Genomic DNA, 20,078 nt, shown 5'->3' on the forward strand with positions numbered 1-20,078 from the left:
AACATTTTTTTTTATTTCTTTGATTCTTTTACAAAACTAAATGAAAAGGTCTTCAAAACCTAAACTTAAAATAAGCTGCAACAGTCTTCATTCATAGAATGAGGGACAGAGTTTTGAAGATGTGTTTTGAAAGTTGCAAAGTTGATCATAAAGCACTCAGTTCCTATCCTTAATTTCCATCTTTTTTGTGCCTGTTTGATATCGGCTCCTTCACTATGTACTAACATCCTTTCCACATAAAAGGACAGTTTTAAAAAACTCTTGACAGCCAGTGCAATGAACTGGTATGAAAAAAAATATGCGTAACAGAGCAGTTAAGTTTTTCAGTTACGCCAAGACATACTTTAAGACTAAAATGGTAATTAATGGATTTTGCTAAAAAAAAAATCATTGTGACAGTTTTTTTATTTTAATTAAAATATTTAAAGATGCCCTGTTTGAGTTTTGAATTAATTGCATTAAAGGAACAGCTACCATATACCACCCAAGAAATATACTGCACTGCTTTATTTGCAGTTGGTACAGTATCTACAGTATCTATATCAAGCCTGCTTATCAAGTAAAATGTGTTTCTAACTTTTAGCGAAAGCAATACAAAACACCTCAAATAAGCATTTCTACATCAGGTGGAACATGCACTGAAACCATGTTATCTAATAACATACTGATACAATCTGCGTGAGCACACTTATACATAACATATAATATGAACACATACAGTACATGTTTTCTATATGTTACTCTGATCTATTTTTATTCAACACACTTAATAAATCAATTTTTATTAGTGCCTTCTTTTCTTGTTATAATTCATTGGTCCACTTGAGATGATTGATAAATGTCACATATTATTTTTTCCCTCAGAGGGTGTGTAAACCTTTGACCCATGATTGTGTGTAAACAAACATCATGTATGGACTTCCATGTTCTGTAAACAGAATGTCAATTAGGTCGACCAGTTGAAAAATAAAGCATCTTTCAAGAGGAGCTCTTGAAATTAACCTGAGAATTCTCCAGATTAAGTTATCTCAATATAAAATACCTTGGTTCAGCATTAGCAGAGAATAACAATGTTTAACCAAAATTGTATACACCTGAATTTGAACTTTGTGTTTGTAACACTAATTAAACTTCATACTGTATAGTATCTGGCAAATAATGTAGTGATCTTATTTTTTTAGAATTATATTATTTTTCTTGGGCCCTGGGATATTTTGATCAACTTGAATGACTGAAGTAAGAATTATTATCTAAGAAGTTCACACCTTTTTTGTTCATTTTAACAAGCAATGCACAAGAAATAAAATCGTCAACATGTAATGTCAATTACAAAGTTAATAACACGAAGCATGAACTCTATAAGTAATTTTCTCTAGCTACACAGTACCTATAATCATACATGATAGGGGGCATGACTACATAAAACTGTCTACAAAACCTGTCAATATCACAGCAAAGAACTGACACCATCATTTAAAATGTATCAAATTAAACCTGTAGTTCAGTGACTGGTGAATTTACCCAAAAGACGGCTGTTTTTAAAATTAAGACAAACTCCCCCTCCCTGCCTCAGCCCCCACAACACAGATACACAGAAGCTCGATGGCCCAGATCTGTCAGCTGTGTAGTGTTCGAAGTTAGTGTCAAGATACTTGTCACTTTTAGCCCCTAGTGATACGCAACTATACAGTTTACAAGTGTAGTTCTAAAACATTCTGACAACAAATGGAATAAGGAAAGATGTGCTCCCTTTTCTTGATCAATCCTGACAATTACAGTATAAAAAACTGTACTCATGTTCATGAAACAAATGGGTATTGGTTACTACATTAACATATAGTGCTACCACCCATTGCTACCAGGCTCATATAAAAGCATAATGTTTTTAATTAAAAGATTTGATAGTGAAAAAAAACGCATTCCTAACAAAAGAGCATAGGTGTCCAAAATAATAGTTATATTTCATTTTTGTATGATTAGAATTGTTTTCTCATACCAAATAATTGTTAACATTATACTTCTTTGTAAATATTTTAACAAATCTTGGCAGAATTCAAGTGCAGCTTGGTACGCATGGCTGAAAGTGTAAAAAGTGTAAAAAGAGCAAAACATGATATTTTTAGGAAATATTATTGAACAAAGGCAGGTTAAGATGGAACTTGTCCCTTGTTTGGTAGAACACTAAAAGCCTGGGGAACTAAACCTATTAGAGTATACAGCAAGAGTGGTCCGATGTTTTATGAATACATCCATGAATACACACTGTATGCTCTGAATATTATTTTGAGCTTTCTTTCCCTTTGAGTTATTGTCTAAGCTGGCTCTTAGTGATAGTGATATGAACATCATTATTGCTGTTCTGGCATTAGTACTGCAGCACTAGCAAATTTTGTTTGTCTTACATGCTGACTTACTGTAGCAAAGTACTGGATCTTTACCCTAAGTCTGAAATCCAAGATCTTAAGTTTGAAAAGACTTTCAGCTCCTTTCAGGCAGCAATGTGACCCATGTCCATGAAACATTCACATTTGCAGTATTCGCCATTCTTGCCCTGCGTCTTTGAGACTGACGGTTTTCCAAGTTCACAAAGACTCTAGTGGCTTTTCAAAACACATTCCAGGAAAGGTGTCCTTTTCTATGATGGCGCTGCAGGGTATTCATTTCTTAAGACACTGGTACATCAATGCACTGGGATCAAGCATGTAATTCTCTGAATTGAGAAACTTTGTTAAGTACTGAGGTGTAATTGGATGTGGAACAGCATATGTGATCCCAGGCATGACAGCCATGACTTCAGCAATCTTCTGTTTCATTTCCCCAATTTCTTGATCCTGCTTCAGTATTTTTCCTGTAGGATAAAAATAAACACATAATGAGTGACAGCTGTTAGTAACCTCAAGCTCTTCATTATGAGGCTCCGGGGACAAAGCTTTACAGATGGAGCAGGAAACTGACAAAGCCCCTGCAGCACTTCGAGCTTCTGTCCTTTGAATGGAGAGAAGCAACAGCAACCTTGAAGATGGAGACCTTTTTTGCTCACTTCGGAGAGATCTGGAGGAGCGCAATCAAAAGAAAACAACATGCCAGAACAACAGAAAAGGTCACATTTCAGTTTATTTTGTTAAATAGGGGTGGAGTAGTATAGGGGGTAAGCTCTTGGCCTCAAAACTGACATGTTGTGGGTTCAAATCCCAGGTGCAGGTACCGCAGGCTGCCATTTCACCCCTGGGAGAGGTACTTTACCCCAGTTGCCCCAGTCCACCCAGCTGTATACAGTAAGTGGGGACCAGCATTGCTGGGGGACAATTCCTGCGATGGATCACTGTCCCATCCAGGAGGGTGGGGGGGGGATGGGGGGCAGTGATGTGTGCTTGTCTGCCAGACTGCTACAAAAACTAGGCTGAGCTCAGGCCTGATGAGCCGCAGTGGCTCCAGGCTCCAGTATCTGGCACGGACCTGACCTTCTTAACTACCTTTTTAAATTCTTCTTTCTGTGGCTTCAATTAAAAAAACCCAAAGCATTGAGACAGTCAGTATTGCGATAAGGGATATGTCACACAACAACAAGCACACAGTGGGAATAATGCCAACAATAATAATAATAATAATAATAATAATAAAGAAACCTTGGGCTATTTCTAACTGGCGCCGGGCATCTCCAAGGGCAGAGAAAAGGTCCAGTTTTATCCTGGTTTCGGCACTTAGGTTGTATTCTAGATGCTGGGTCTTATCCTGCATAGCTGAGAGCGCTGTCAGAAGCATGTCAGCATCCTGCTCAATACCTTTATATTTACGAAGCACCTGCCATGAAAAAGCAAGAAAACAGACAATGAGGGAACTCTCTCTTACAAAAACTGTTAAGTTTATTTGTTATACGCATTGCTTAATATTATCACATTTGGGGAAAATGAATGTAAATCACAAAAGTATGATGGGTTCCACTAAGTGATAACCATGTTGTTTCCAAAATGCACAAATCATATTTTAGTCATGCTGCTTTCAACGTTTTCTACTAAGCTGTATTTTTCTGTAAAGACTTATGTCTGATAAACATTTGCATGCATTTTCCAATAGTACAAATGAGCATTAAAAATTGGAGTGAACAGTATTTTATCAAACAGGTGTAATGGAAACAATGAACAAAGTATTGTGCAGGTATTGAGATTCAATATTTAAAGTGACTGCTGGTAAATAAAGAATATTAATAACAAAACTAAATAATGTAAAAATGAACTACAGTACGTGTTATCTCAACAAATGACAAAAAGCAGAAAATGGAGAAAGAAATTCCATTGTGTTAATTTAAAACAGAAGTCAAAAACTGTATATTCAGAAGGAGAGTTAATGAGTCTCATAACTGCCCTGAAGAAATATGGAAAACATGCAAATTCAGTGTCTTGACATACCCTCTTAATCTAGAATGCATAACTACTGTAGTTACATAAAGTAAACAGCTATTACCATATTTCCTTTTCAATTCCCTACTCATTGGAGAAGTGTATCTGATTTTGCTTTTCAATTTAAACACAAGAGGGAGACAAGGTTCAAAGCCAAAACATTTAAATGGTCCAGAAATAAAAAGCAACATCATTTTCCAGGGGCTAGAATAGTGCAGATTTTATAGTTACTATTTCAGTTAGCAGTTTTGAGGCCTTAAAAATGAAAATATTTAGATCAATCAGTTGATTTAGATCAGAGGCAGGATATAACCCACTGAAACCCAGAACCCACAAGGACATGTACTAGGGTATGTGTTGTAGTGTATGAAAGATTATTCTTTAGGATGAAATATTAAGCTCAAGTCCTGACTACTTGGTCATTACATATCCAATAGCTCTATGAGAAAGAGAAAGGGTGATAACCTACTGTAGTTGTGTTGGCTAAATATGACTTTGGACTTACACTAACTGGCCTACTTTAATTTCACCCTTGATACAATTGGTGAAGTACTGTACAGTATGTTCTCACTTCTCGACCTGGTCTGCTGGGTAGTGGGGCTTCTGGTCCTTCTATACAACTTTATGTTTGCTTGAGCCCAGAACAATAAAGCCAGGAAGCACCCTGGCGTTCTGTTTTACCATCAGTGCATTACATGTGTTCATCTCTGCCATCTTCCTGACATTTGGATCTTCCACCCCATATGCGGTGAAAACATTACTTTCACATACTAAAGTGCAATCATTTTGATCTTTAAAAGGGTTTGTGAGAAAAAAAATACAAAACTGTGAATACGGCATGTTTTTTTTTCATTTAAAAGCAGCACAACAAAGTTCCCTTTTAATTTAGGATGTTTTTAAGGTTTTAATTATACAGTATGTCATTACTTCTCAAATAATCAGAATAAATGCCTGGAGTAAAAAATATTAATGGAAATAACACGATACAGGAAGATAATAAAGGAAAGGACTGACGTACTGTAGATATAACACTAAGAACACATGGGATGTTACCAAGAAAGAAGGGTTGTTTGCTATAGCTATTATGTTTGGAAAAACAGTTTTAATCTAAATCTAATCATACAATTCATACCATAAAACTATAATCTATCATACAATTGTCTACAAAATCTTCACAAAAACAACAAAAAATGTGTGTAAAATGGATACAAAATAATGCCACTGAAACAAATGTTGGACACAGACTTAAATCACATCAACATCCTTAAACACTTAAAGTAATTTATTTTTACCTCCACTTCATTTTCTAGAGCTATAATTTGACCCTCTTTCCCCTGGAATTCCAGCTGTAGTTGTTTGTACTCTGTCTCTAGCTCTTTAGCTTTTTTCTTTAGGGTCTCTGTGTGTTCCTGCCTAACACGAGAGATGAAAAAGCTTTTAGGCTTAGCTGACAAGGAAAGACTCTGCTTTTGTGTGTGTTAAGCTTTCAAGCAGTCCACACAAAAACAAAGAAATGGAAAGCATTTTAAAACAAGACATTCTGTGCAATGCCTTAACATGTATAATACAAAATCAAAGGAAAAAATTATAAAGGAAAATTTCTCTTTACAATTTGTCACAAAAAGCTTTTGAATTGCAACTGTAATTATATAGTACTGTACTTCCTTCTCAAGTAACACCATAACAAGGTACAGTATGTCAATACCTCTCCGTTTCTAATGTTTTTCCATTGTAAAGGGCAGCACTATATTTTTTGTAACCTACAGTACAACAGGATTTTTAACTTAACCTTAGAAAAACAAGCGAGGGGACAGGAGAGAAAGCTTTCCTATCTGTTTTCTAAAGACAGAAAATAACAAATGTAAAGGAGATTCTTTCTGAGCAGAATAGCACAGATACATTTTTGTCTTTATAAATTACACAATGGCACAAACAAGCCCTAATCTTGAAATGCAAACCTATCAAGACTGGAAGATGCCATAATGTTCTGATTTCATTCACAATCAGTGATGTTACAGCTTTCTTTAGATTGTGCATTCTTTCAGGTTTGCCAAGGTAACTTTTTAAACATGTATTGAACACTTTCTTTTCAAAATGAATAATGAGTTCTGCCATTCCTCTGTTCTCAATAAGCACTTTATATTTCAAGGTTTGCAGAGAGCTGAGCCCTGATGCAGAAAACACAACAGGATGTCTGTACAGGATGCTAGTCCAGCACAGAGCTAACCTGCAAAGGCTTCATATTAATTAGCTCATGCTGCCTAACATAATACTACATTAAAAGGTATTTTAGCAACGAATATGATTTCTAATGTTTTGGGAATAAAAATGGTTAAATGTCTTAGGGGGGAAAAAATTGTAATGTTTTCCTTGGCAAAGGAAACATACAATTCAAAAGGAAATTAATGATTTCCCCTTAAGCCAAAATGAAAACTAATTTTATATACAAGGAGCTGTTATGTATTAGATGGGATAATTTTCCAGATAATTTTCAAATGAAACGGAGTTTGACTTTACCTGTTTATGGATAGCAGAGCACCCTGAGGTATTACAGAGGACTCGTCGGGTTTCCGGGTTCGCATTTCAGACAGCTGCTTCTCGATAATCGTCCGAGCTTCCATCTCTGCCTTTATCTTTTTCTCGAGCAATGCACACATTTGTTTGTCCCTCTGCTTGGACTTCATTATACAGAGGATTCTACAACAAAAGGCAGCGCTATTAACACAGTCAAAAGACAAGCTAAAGCCTTTTTCCAGGCATACCAGTTACACAAATCCTTGATTTCAATCTTCAAATCTCAGAAACTAAGCCTGCTTGAGGCAGGTCAGCACTGGAAAGGGAGAAAATGAAGTTAAACCTGACCTTACCTACTGTACTTAAATTTGTCGAGAGGAAGACTGGTGTTTAAAGTTGCCACAAAAGTAAGAAATGGGCAGTCGAAAATAAGCCCACAAAACAATATTTTTCTTAAGACAGCAAGTACTGCTGTTTTAGCATGCCTTAGCCTACTACAGTATATACTGTACCGTATGTTTCCACTTGCTGACCACAAAGAGACCAATTTTACTATAGGTATGCTAATAAACCTACGCTCCTTAAAATGAGCATGATTCTCATGAAAAGTTAATTGTTTTTAATGTATTTTTGGTGTTGGTTTGTTACCATATATGCTATATCAAATAAGGAAAAAAATCTATAAATATCTAGGAATACATACAGTAAATGCAAATCTGTCATGGAAAGTACTGTACATGTTGGCTTTATTTGTAGTAAAGTACTGTACAACAGTGAATTTACAGTTTTTGCAGGTTATGGGTTTTTAGCGTTAGTAGTCAGATACTGTCTATGTTTTCAGTTGTGTGGTACAAAGTGTCATTCAGTATGGAGTAACCGTTTGGTATAACGGTCTTCCTGTGCAGCAAAAAGCCAAGATATGCTCGGGGATATGTTCTAAGATAGTGGGAGCAGGGCTTTCAAATTGCTTACATTAGGGATATATTAAAACTAGCTGTAAGTATGTCCTCTGATCCCTCACACGTTCTGCATGAAGAATATCAACTGATGGCTTCAAACAGACATGTTAGAGCCCCTCAATGTGGACGCAACAAAATCAGGAATTCCTTTCTCCAGTATTCAATAAAACATTTAATAAATTAGTTTATGGTTATGTGCAAACATTAATGTGCAACTATAGGGGCTTAGGGTGACTGTAAGGGAGTAGACTTACTGTACATGTTCTGGTAACCTGTGTGAATTCCTGTAGGAGTGGAACATAATGATTGTGTATGGGTTGCTGTCATTAATTATTTATATTTGTATTGTTTGTATGTTTTTTTTTCAGTCTCTGTGGAAAACACATCAGCTTGGAGGCAAACCAAATCCCTGAGAAATCAGACAAAGAATTATCATATTGTATTATATAAAAGTGTTCACTATTGCCAGTTATTATCAATTTCAGTCATGATTTAGTGGAGATTTCAAACACCACATCTGTCTCGGACTGGAGCCAAATTGAAAACAGACAGAAAAGGTTAAAACAAGTCATAAAAAGTAGATTTAAAATTAGATATAAATGTACTGTTATCTTGTTTGTTTAAGTAAAAAGCATGTTTTGTTTCATTCTTTCACCTGTTAAAAAAAGGACTAACATGATTTACTCAATCTTTTGCTTAATCATAAAAGTAATTTTGTGAAAACTGTTTTTATTTTTTTTACTTTTAATAGTGTAAGTCAGACTTCACAATACATTTTAGCGATAGCTGTCAAATTGATATTCAATTCAAAATTTAAAACGCAGACATACTTGTTTTGCAGTAAATCATTTTCCTGACGAAGCAGGCCAATTTCTGGACGAAGGCTTCGTTCGCTGTTGGTGAGGTTGCAGTAGTGACTGCGAAGTTCCTGCTCATTCTGCTTACTACTCTGAAGTTCACCTTTCAACTTCTTGAGCTCCTGCTCTAATCTAAATACACAGAACAGCTGTTATCATAAGAACATTTTTTTTTAAAATGGAAGTGAACCAACAAGTTTTTAAATGTGTATCTGAAAAGAGATTTGCACAAGACCAAACAATGACTTTGAATCATTTTTCTAAACATAAATTCACTATTACATACCCATGGATATTAAAGAGTGACACATCGCTTAATGTATTTTTTTTCTGTGGTACTGTCAAATAAAACAGAATATTATTGTTTTTGTATTTACATACTTTTGCAAAGCCATTAACATATAATATGCGAAAGTAGTTACATTAAATCAAACTGAAATGTTATCATCTGAGAAATTAATAGTCTAGAGCTCTTAGAACCTGTGGTTACGTTTCTGGTACACTTGACCAATCTAACTGCCGAATCTGAAAACAATCCAAAGAAAGGTTTCAATTAAGATTTTCCAGAGAAAAGGTACATAATCCAGTCTTATGTTGCAAAAATTATTTAAATTAAAAATGACAGGAGCATCTACAGTACCTCACTGCAGAATGTGTCATTACTAACTCAACAATCTGTTAAAACATACTGCATATCTAATATAACATCTAATATATCAAGGTTCTCTTAAGACAATTTTTATACTTTATAAATATATAACACTCTCTCATGTCTTTGGACTGGGAGGAAGCTGAAGCACCTGGAGGAAACCCACACAAACATGGGGAGAACATTCAAACTTCACAGAGATAGCAACCCAGGTCTGGAATTGAACCCAGAGCCCAGATGCTACGAGGCAGCAATGATAACCACTGCACCAACATGCCACCCTGCAATAAGTCATCTTCTGCTGAAATTCTCTGGTAAATCAGCCTAATCTTCTTATTTTATAACGTATCTTGTTTGGAATTTATTTTGGCCATCTGCCTATAACTGTCACATTTTATTCAGCAGTTGGTCATGTAGTTTTTTTATGCCTGGTCTGCCTATTTAGGCACTTGGCCATTCATGTAAAATGTTGCTTAGTGCACCTAACCTGGAAGCAAAAGCAATACATAAAAAGAAAACTTAAAGTTAGCATCATAACAATAGCAATAATAAACATACCTGACGATTTGCTCTAAGTAAATATTGTGATTATTGGAAATGTTCTGCTTGCCCGTCTCTCTGGTGGGACTGGTATTTTTGGTGGTGTTTCTTTGCTTCTTCTCTCCTTTGATAATAGGCACAGTGCTGTTAGGAGTCCTGCGCACTTTGGGCGAAGAGCTCTTCGAAGTCTTTGGGGCTTTAGCTTCCAAGTCCTCTTGAGGTAGACTTTCCGAACTCCCGCAGGACTCGGATATCACCGTCCTGTTCGGCGAGCTCTGCTTGTGCTCATTTTCGCCGGCTTTGGGATCGGGAGGCTGGGCGTTCTGATCACTGGGTTTCGCATATTCCGCTTCCCTTTTCTCCTTGCCCTCTATCTGCAGACAGTCTAGCGAGTATTTATCGTCTGTAGCAGCAGCACCATTTCGATACTGGTATTGCGTAAACTCGAATTTTGTCTTCCACTTAGAAGCTAAAGACAGAATACAAATACCTTTTAGTGAGTGTTATTTCACCGGCTTCGCTTTACAAGGCGCATTGCAACTTAAAAAAACTGCTACTGAGCCCCTATATCTAGACTTCTGAAAATGTAATCGTGTTTAGAAATTAATTCTTCTGAGAACAAAGAAATGTACAGTAGGTGAAAACCTCAAGGCGTAAGCAAATTACAAATTACAGTACTTAATGTTAAAACAGTAAGTGGAAAATAAAAATACAACATTCAATATTCATAACAATATATAATGTAACATAACAATATATAATATTCATAACAATATTACATAATCATACACAATTTCCTCCCCATTTTCAAATGTACAGAGAAAATGGATCACGAGTTTCAACTTACTTTCCTTGCCATCTGTTACACATCTTGGATAAAACTGCAAGCCTGGAGGTAGAGACTGTTGCAGGAGTTGCGCATAGAAGTCGTTTTCATTGCGAACCGCCTTTTGTATTCGCAGTTTAACAACACTGGTGAAGTAACAGGAGGCATCAAATCCAAAATAAACTATCGGGTAACCAATGCTAAAAAACAATGATGGAAATATGTTTAGTGTTGATAGGATCAATAGGTACACCCTGACAACAATACCAGCTTTAGGATATCACACATTTTACAGAATAAATGGTCTCATCTACAGTAGTATGGAGAAATAATACTGTATTCACTCATCTCTAATGCTTGATTTTGTAAGGAATCGTGCTCCAAGAGGCTTTAGGTCAAATGTCAGGAGAGACAAGTAACATACAGTATATTTGTTAGTTTTTTATTCTGTTCATTCTTTTGTATTCAGAGAATACTATTGTACATATCATTCATCTTTTTAATTGCTGGCCACATACCATTTCTTATCAAATCACATACACTGTAATATGGCATTGTATTTCCAAATGCAGTCTATTCTCTGACAACCTAAATGTTATTTTCTTCTTCTACATACTACACACAGCAAGCACTGCACATAATCTACAGTATGTGGACCACATAGAAAAAAGTCTCTTTCTGAAAAATCAGGTTTCTTGTCAACTTACCAATGAGCTGCAAAAAGATGAGACAGATTCACATGAGAATTTTTAAGATCTTTAAACCTGAGAGATCCTTCAATATACACAAGTAGTAGCCACAGAGACACTGTAGACAAACACAGTCCTTTCTCTGAGGAAACAAAAAGTAGATAAATGTATGGTATCGTTATCAGCAACACTCATTAAAGTTTTTACTGTAGTTCAAAAGACAGGCTTGAAGCCAATTCATTCCATATGCTGAAGTTATCTCAGTATAATCTTTTACATCTATTAAAAGAGATTACAAAAGTTCTCAACACTTAAGTTTCTTCATATTAAGTTTATAATCCAAATTGAAAAAAGAGCAAAATAACTCTTCTGTCTTAATCAAAGCCATTCTTTGCTGTGCATTACAGTTCTTACCTAAACACCAAAAGTCTATTATTTCTATATTATATAATGTAATGTTATTACTATACACTGTACAGTAAACTCTATTATTATACAACTCATTCGATTGTTTCTGTTGACGTGCAGTTAATATAGATGAATCTAAGGGGAAACTGCATGTTTTTAAAGTCAGTTAACACAGCAAAGAAAAACAAGTAGCAAATTTACATTGTTATTATTTCAATGTTTTATTTGTACAAACATTTGAAATATTGATAGGTAAGACTAACAAGTACTTTGTTAAGATCACCATTTAGCCAAAACAACGCTTTGGAAATGCTGGAAAGATCCTCACCTGTATGCCATATGTAATTGAACAATACATATGTGCTGGCAGCAAAGAACAGCCAGTGTAGAGGTACAAAAATTAAAAAAAATACATCGAGAGTGAAAGCTGCACATACGAAGACCACACAGATAACCTGGAACAGAAGGCATTGCACAAATAAATTCAGGATCAGCTGAAACTTGTGTGGATGGTTACCTGAATATCTATGCTATGTAAAAATGGAAGTAAAATGATGGGATTCATTGATCCACAAGTCTTAGCAGTTTAAATTTTGTAAAATAAACAAAGATAACATACTGTAGTTTTCAATGAATTAGTCTATCTTCAGCTTTATATTTGACTAATCTACAAAGCAATCCTTTCTTATTCTATAACTTTTTCTCAGGATATTTCACCTTATTTCATATTTCCAACTTGGAATTAAGGGCACTCTTCTCAAGAGAAATAATCACTGTCAATTAAAAGGACAACTGACTGTAGGAACAGAAATGTACAAAACAAAATCTCACCAGCCCATGGCAGTGGAAAAAGGTGTAAACACTCCCAAAGAAAAGCCAGCAGGACCACAGGTATTCGAATCTGAACTCTAGAATAAAATCTGCCAGGAGAACCAGAATCCAAATTATCATGAATTTCAGAAAAGTAAAAGCACTGAAAAAAAGAGAAAAAAAAGACTTTTTGGGTTTGTTGAAATACTTCAGTTTCATGTCAGTGTGCCTTATAACTAATCGAATTATTAATAAGAATGTTCTGATTATATTAGTAGTACTTCATTTTCTAAATACTGTACCAGTGTAACAGATTGGGATTTTAAATGGCTTGTAGCAAACACTTTTATCTCTTACTTGTAAATAACATCATTGTAGAAAACTAGAAACTGTTGTCTGAGTGTAATGCGTAATGTGTATTTTGTAGTGTCAACTGTTTTTCATCCAAAAGCACATCCTGTTCGTTCTGGACAAAACTGCAGTCATAACAAGTAAATGCAAAACTGTATTTGCTAGAATAAGAATAAGGACTTATCCTGCACTCAAGACAGCAGCTGTACTTAAAACACATGAATCATTCAAGATCTCTCATACTGTAAAAGAGTGACACTTCACAAATCAGGATTAGGTAATGAATGCTTCTAAATGTGTTTATAGGCCTACACAGTATGTTGACCACAATTTGGCTTGTTCCATCCAATTTAAAAGGACAGATATACCCATGCATAATTAGAAATAATAAATATTGAATTGGAAACCAGAGTCAGAAGTCATTGAGGACATTCTGAACTAAAACAAAAACCCATCATGTCACTAAACACCTGTATCATGTCACATAAACATTTCACCTATGATCTTGTCACATTCCACATTTGTTCCCCAAATATACAGTATACTGTATACTGTATAACCAAATGTAAAATGTGTAAATAACTATTGCAATTTAATGCTGGGTATAAATGTGACTTTTAGTTAAAGGGGGTTTTAAAAATATCAATGAACCACATATTTGCAAATGTTATCCAACCTCAAATACTCTTTTCTGTAATATAATTCTCCAAGTTCACTCCAAGGGGTTTTATAGCATGGTTTTTAGTTCACTTCAATAAACATTTTATGTTTTCTGAAAGAGCAGATATCATTAAAAAGCATCCCCCTATGTCCTCTTCTAGACCCAGCCCTTATCATAGCTTGTTCCAAATACCCAACTGGTTTCCCCTGCATAATATTTCCACCGTCTGGCACAACTTGAACATGTGCAGCCATTACCGTCTTGGCTGAGCTTCACTAGTCGGAAACAAAAGTAGAACTGTAGTGCCATCTAATGCCACTAGAGGACCCCATAGTTCTGCACAGCTAATAAGATAATTGTTCTGCAGCTACAGTATCTCTATGTTAGGAATTGGGAAAAGAAATACATTTCGTGGAAATTCCAATAACATACAGGAGCCCTTCACAGGACAGGAGTAAAACAAAAGTGTAGCTTACACGTGTGAAGAGTTAGTCTGTGTTCAGATACACAGGAGAGGTAGAGGCTTGAAAATTATCCCAGTGCCCTACTTCTCAGCTAGATTCGCTGTCCAGAGAAATAGCTTTCTCTGCAGAAAGAGCTGTAGGATGTCTCAAAGTATTCTGAGCACCACTGATTACAGTGGACCACATCAACAGCTGTAATGATCTACTCAACCACATAAGGTACTCTAGTGAATTTACGAGTCACGTTGTCCAAGTCCATTAACTTGTTAGAAGTGAACTTGTCAATTTACAGTAGATTCTAGAGAGGTTCTAGCCCAAATAACTGTTAACCGTGACTTAACATTTTGATCAAATACATTGCCATATTTCTGATTTCTGGGTGTGTGGAAAGTATACAAATATTTATGCAAGAGTAACTATTTACCCATGTGCATATATTATGTGAGAGGCTGGTGATCACCTGTAGGAACTGAAAGGACTCAAGTGGCTTTTTTACTGTGCCTCTGACCTTCCTGAGTATGAAATGACACAAACTAATTTCTTGTCACACATGGTAAGATTTGCGTGCATAAAAGGTACACTAGCTGATTTGCTTTGATCACACTGAAATTATGTTAAAGCTCGGTGAAGATTGACAGCCTCCCCAAATAAGGCAAAAAGATGCTTTCTTTTCTTCACTAAAAGGCTTGTGCTGTCTCTCATTTGGCAATCAAAGAGTAGAGGCATACAAGAGAATTTAAAGTCTGCTTATTACTGCTTTAGTGGTTGTCATCTAATAGCAAAGGGAGTGCTAATCTCAGCTGCAGAATTTGGTTTATTTTGTCTTTGGAAATCTCGTTGAATAATTTTATGATGACAGCATTTTCAGCCCTGTACATTTACACATTGTAATGGCAACACCAGTGTAATGCTTATTAACAATGGCTACATGACAAGGGTTACCTAAAACAGTGGTTCTCAGCCCTGGTTTGAAGTACCTCTGTGTTGCTTTATTTCCAACAATTTCAGCACCCAGAACTGTAAGCTGTTTCTTCTCTACTTGTCAGTTTTTTTTCTTCTTTATTTCTAACTAAACAGCTCCTAATAGGTGATCAATATTTGAACAGAGACAGGGGGTACATGAGTTGATGTTTTTCCTCCTGCTATTAGTTATATTTCTGCTCACATACTTTATACAAGGGTAGTCCTGAAATTTAACAATTAGCATCGGGTTTGTTTATAAGTCCTATCTAGCTTTTTCAGAGCTGAAAGAAAATTAAAATAAATGAAAATAACCTGTAAATAGCATAACTTGTAATTAAGAAGTTAGCTGGAGCAAAACCAAAGGACACAGGGGTTACCCAGGAGCAGGACTGAGAACTGGTCTCGTTGGGTATTTTTGAAACTACTATTTTTTAACCACAACTGTGTGCAGAAAAAGGTAAATCAAGCAGATCAATTATTGTCAGAAATTGGCACTGGTGACAAAGGACCCAGCTGAAACAAACAGACACAGGAGTACTCCAGGACTAGAGTTAAGAAATACTAGGTACTAGACAACCTTATGAGTAGAGGGTTTTGACTTTATCAAAATAAGTAATCCAATATATTACCTGCTTAAAGTTTTCCATGTGCAAACTTTTATTTATTTCTCAATTATTTACCAGAAGTGACTGGTAAATCACTTCTTTACCAGTGGTAGAACTAGAAAGAAGCTTCTCAATTGTAGCTGGTACAAATAACATGTCCGGGATAACAAATATAGGAACCAAATATAGGAACCATTTTAATTTACCAGTTGGAAAGAAAATGCATAGCCTCTTTTTAAACAGCTTGTTCAGCTTGAGTTGATTCTGTCAAAAGCTGTATTAAATGGTATTATATGGAACTGTAAATTATGAGCATTTAATCAAATATGCTTAAATATAAGCTTTGGATGCTTTCAATGTATCTATTTTGAAGCATATTATTTTATCATGCAGCTCTGAATTACTGCGCAACTTATTTTTACTCTGACCAAGTGAATTTTGTTTCTGCAATGTAAGCACACACTTCCTTAAAAGTGCTTAATCTAAAGACTCATCCCATGAATTTCAAAACTTTGTCAGAACTATGTTACAACGTCTTTCCCATCTAATGGGATTCATAATTGAATATGCCAATATGTTCTGTAGTTGCAGACAACCATTTTAAAACCCCTCATTCCAAATAATATTGTTGCAAATGGGGGGTTATGAAGATGGTGAATAACAGGAATTGATTGAGCGGCTTAGTTAATAACTAAATTAACTAACCATAACCCCCTACATCAAAGGATTTCTCCAAGCATATACCCAAGCAGTTGGTATACAGTAGTTATTTATTTGTTCTCTGGCACAGTTTTGGTGAAAGGAGCAATAATTCAGACACACAAGGTTAAATAAATATTTATTAATAATGACAATACACTCACTATACTAAACACCAAAGTAAAATACAACACATAGGTTTCCCTATGTACACTGTATATTACAAGTTTACAATGTGTTTCAGAGACCTACAGTACATCTAGACCACCCAGGAAACCCAGTATTTGACTCCTAATGCATACAAAATCCAAAAGAAGGCATAGGCTGCCTTCTAAAATAATAGAGTACAACTTGCGACTAAATCACTCTCTCTGCAAACCTGGATGCTAAATGTACAACATAAAATCAAGCCTATCTCCCTATTCCAAAATGCACTTTCTAAGCATGAGATGCAGTTTTAAACCGAGGGATTCTTCACTCAGGAACTCCAAGCTCTCAAAAAGCTACAGAATAACATTCTCTCTTAGCAAGATTCAAATACTGTAGCTCCAACCGGATCTTTCTGGATGAACTTCACAAGAATAACTTCTACCCAAGGCCTACAATATAATTTAATAATTATAATAATATAATTATATATAATTTTATATAATATAATCTACTGTGTATGTTGTTCATATACAGAACTGTTTACCTTAAGTTCTTGTGTTTGTGGTTTTAAAGATGCGGATCAATGCGATTTTAAAGATGGCTAAATGACAAACTTGGTTTCTTCTTACCCAAATTAAGCTGCACCAATAACAGTCAAAGTATTTGTAATAACAGAAAACACTATTGGATGCTTTGAATAAACTGTTGATCTTTACAACAACCATATATTGTATTGCAACTTTTGAATGTGTGTAACATGTCTAAGACGTTTGCATAGCAATGTACAGCTTACAGTAAACTTAATAATCATGTACTGTATCACAAAGAGAACATAACCTGAGGTATTTAACAGCACTTTTGTAAAGTTACAGTCTTGCTGTACCATCTTACCACAGCTGTACCATCTCACAGTAGCATTGGGATTAATGGAACCAGGCTGCAATTTGTCACATGAATTCTCATCTGATTATGACTTTAACGTCAACATATTTATCATGTGATATTTCCTTCTCAGGAGCCACAGGTACCACACAACAATGGCATCATCACCCTATCTTCCAAGTCCAACAGCAGAATTTTCTGATTGCTCACATGACTGCCAAACAGTTCACTTTATCAGCAGCTGTTAATTGCATTTTCAAACATAAGAATAAATGTGTTGTTTGACATTTTCTGTCTTCATAATCAATTCCATTACTGTATATAACTTAAATATATTTTAAAATACGTATGCAAGATATATATATAATTTGTTCACCATGAAACACTGATTCAGTTTTAAATGCACTCCTCGTTATACAGTTGCATGAAATATAAAAATAGTACTGTATATACTATATTCCGCCCCCTCAATCTAGAAAAACAGAAAATCTTGCACAGGGAAGGTGAAGATAAATAAGGTCTAGTTTTGTCTAGTAGTGCTCTGCTTTTATTCTTGAAAACCCTAAATAAACAGCAGTTTCCATCCGAGTATACTGTTTTACTTGCAAGACAGAAAAAAAATTTTTTTACAGCAATTCTAAAATACTTCTCTTCTAAGTGCATAAAAACACAAAAGATAGAAAGGACCCTCAGTTAAATGAAAAGCTTTATGAAAAGAAAAGGCCATTCAGCCTATCAGAGCTCCACGTGGTTGTGCATTAGAACATACAGTATGATTGTATCTCAATGTCAAGCAAGAGTAAAAGATCCACACATACTGTACAGTATTATCCTTCAAATTGTCAACAGTCTGTTATGTACAGTATCAGGTTTTCCAGAAAGCCCGTTTAATAAACACTCATCTATAATTACTTGCAATATTGTCCAATGGTTAAATCTGAAATCTAGCTATTTTCATTTAATCGTTGCCTGCAATGTAATATAAAATACTATACAGCATGTTTGTAAATAATGAATTCGCTTTGTTCGTATTAACAGATATTATCAACATTCATTTATTTGTTCTGTGTAAGAGCCCAGTTATTACTTAAGTAACCCCACAACATTTTTAAAGAACAAATTGAAACAAAGAGCCCCACAACAAAAACCCTGCCTATCCAAAATTCAGCCACACTAGACATGAATCAGATAATTATGTCTCGACTGTAATGACGCTTTTGTAACCGTTTGTGTCACGCATGTCTGAAAAACATTCAGTGCTCTTAATAATATGAGGCATTTTCTTCCTAAATCCTCACAATAAAATCTGAAAAAATACAAATAAGTATAAAGTGTATTATATAACATCATGATACACGTCACCCAGGCATAACCTACGTGAATCACAACATTGCTAAAAATAATACATAAATACGTACAGTAGATTTTCAATTAATTTACTGTATATGAGACGTTCAACAGTGATCACATTATTCCGATCTAAAGTTTTAGGCTATGCTGGATTAAGGTAAACATCCATGTTCTATCTTGATTATATCATTGTTTTTTATGTTAAAATGAAAACTGAAGTACTGTACGACAGTAACACGTTTAATAATCACAGTAAAACCACCGACACGATTTCACGTCTGTAACATACTGTAACTGCCATTAAAAAGTGTATTTTCATGGTCTTTGTCTGATTTACCAAGCAATGGAAATGTCTCGCGGTCTAGACATGTTTGTCTCAAGTGTTAGCTGGTGCTCTTGAAGATACAGTACAGTGTACACCTTCTAATCTGTCACAATGCGATCTGACTAACGAGGGCTCTCTCTGGAACACCTTCACGTTAAAGACATCAATTTCCTTTCAAGCATCACTGTAAAGTTATATAACATTTGGACAAGCAAATTCAGAGTATTCTCAGTAATAATAAAGATACATAATAACAATGTACGGCATATAATTTTAAAAGTTGATTAGGCATTCTGTTAACAATGCATTGTAAACTGCTACAATACAGTACATACAAGTTCATTAGAGAAACAGCATAATAGATTATGTAATTATCTAGTCCTTCTTGAAATGTCTTTAATTGCAAAAACACGGCATCTACGTACTCAGTCAATGCTAGAATAATATCGCCACCCAGGCACGAATTAAGAAGCGCATCATCACACAAAACAACAAAGCAATGGTATCGCTCGCTGCGTCACTTGATCATACCTTTCCGAAAGCCTCTCCGTTATTTTAGTCCTTTTCATTTTCCTTAGCCTGCTGGCGTCTACAAAGCGCTTCTTCATTGTATGTCCCCTGCACTTTAAAACTGGGTCACGGCGGCTTGGGTCAGAAATAATGAAGAATGCAGGTATTAAAGTCTTAATCAACAAAGACAACCTGAATACCGCAGCTTTTGTCTATGAATGAAACTCAAATATTGCCGTGTGCGCATGCTCTCGCTTTCTCCAATGTTTTGAAAGCTATGTAAATGACAGGAACGCAACTCACAGGCACACCGAGTTTTCGGCGAGCTCTGCCGGCGGATGGCGAGGCTGGTTTGCTCGTGGTGAACACTCTGCAGCTTGCATTAAAAATAAAAATCGGCTTCAGCTGGCATCATTTTTAAAATTTTGAGGAATAGAAAGATTTGTTTTGCCATTTAGGAAATAGCGGT

The 20,078-nt window shown here is 35.4% G+C and overlaps 1 protein-coding gene across 1 annotated transcript; it reads right to left on the reverse strand.

Moving 5' to 3' along the window:
* Nucleotides 1-1,965: 1,965 nt before the first annotated feature.
* On the reverse strand, nt 1,966-19,707 carry LOC148839592 (macoilin). Its single transcript, XM_088935132.1, has 11 exons — nt 19,631-19,707; nt 12,671-12,812; nt 12,168-12,294; nt 11,450-11,573; nt 10,760-10,942; nt 9,935-10,384; nt 8,701-8,859; nt 6,915-7,094; nt 5,690-5,810; nt 3,627-3,801; nt 1,966-2,848 (listed from the first exon to the last, which is right to left on the reverse strand). Exons 1-11 carry the CDS (start codon nt 19,705-19,707, stop codon nt 2,658-2,660), a joined length of 1,929 nt encoding a protein of 642 aa, XP_088791258.1. The 3' UTR covers nt 1,966-2,657.
* Between the last annotated feature and the right edge of the window lie 371 nt (nt 19,708-20,078).

This window comes from Atractosteus spatula, chromosome 2, assembly GCF_055471065.1.
Source record: "Atractosteus spatula isolate fAtrSpa1 chromosome 2, fAtrSpa1.hap1, whole genome shotgun sequence".
Lineage (NCBI taxonomy): Eukaryota > Metazoa > Chordata > Actinopteri > Semionotiformes > Lepisosteidae > Atractosteus > Atractosteus spatula.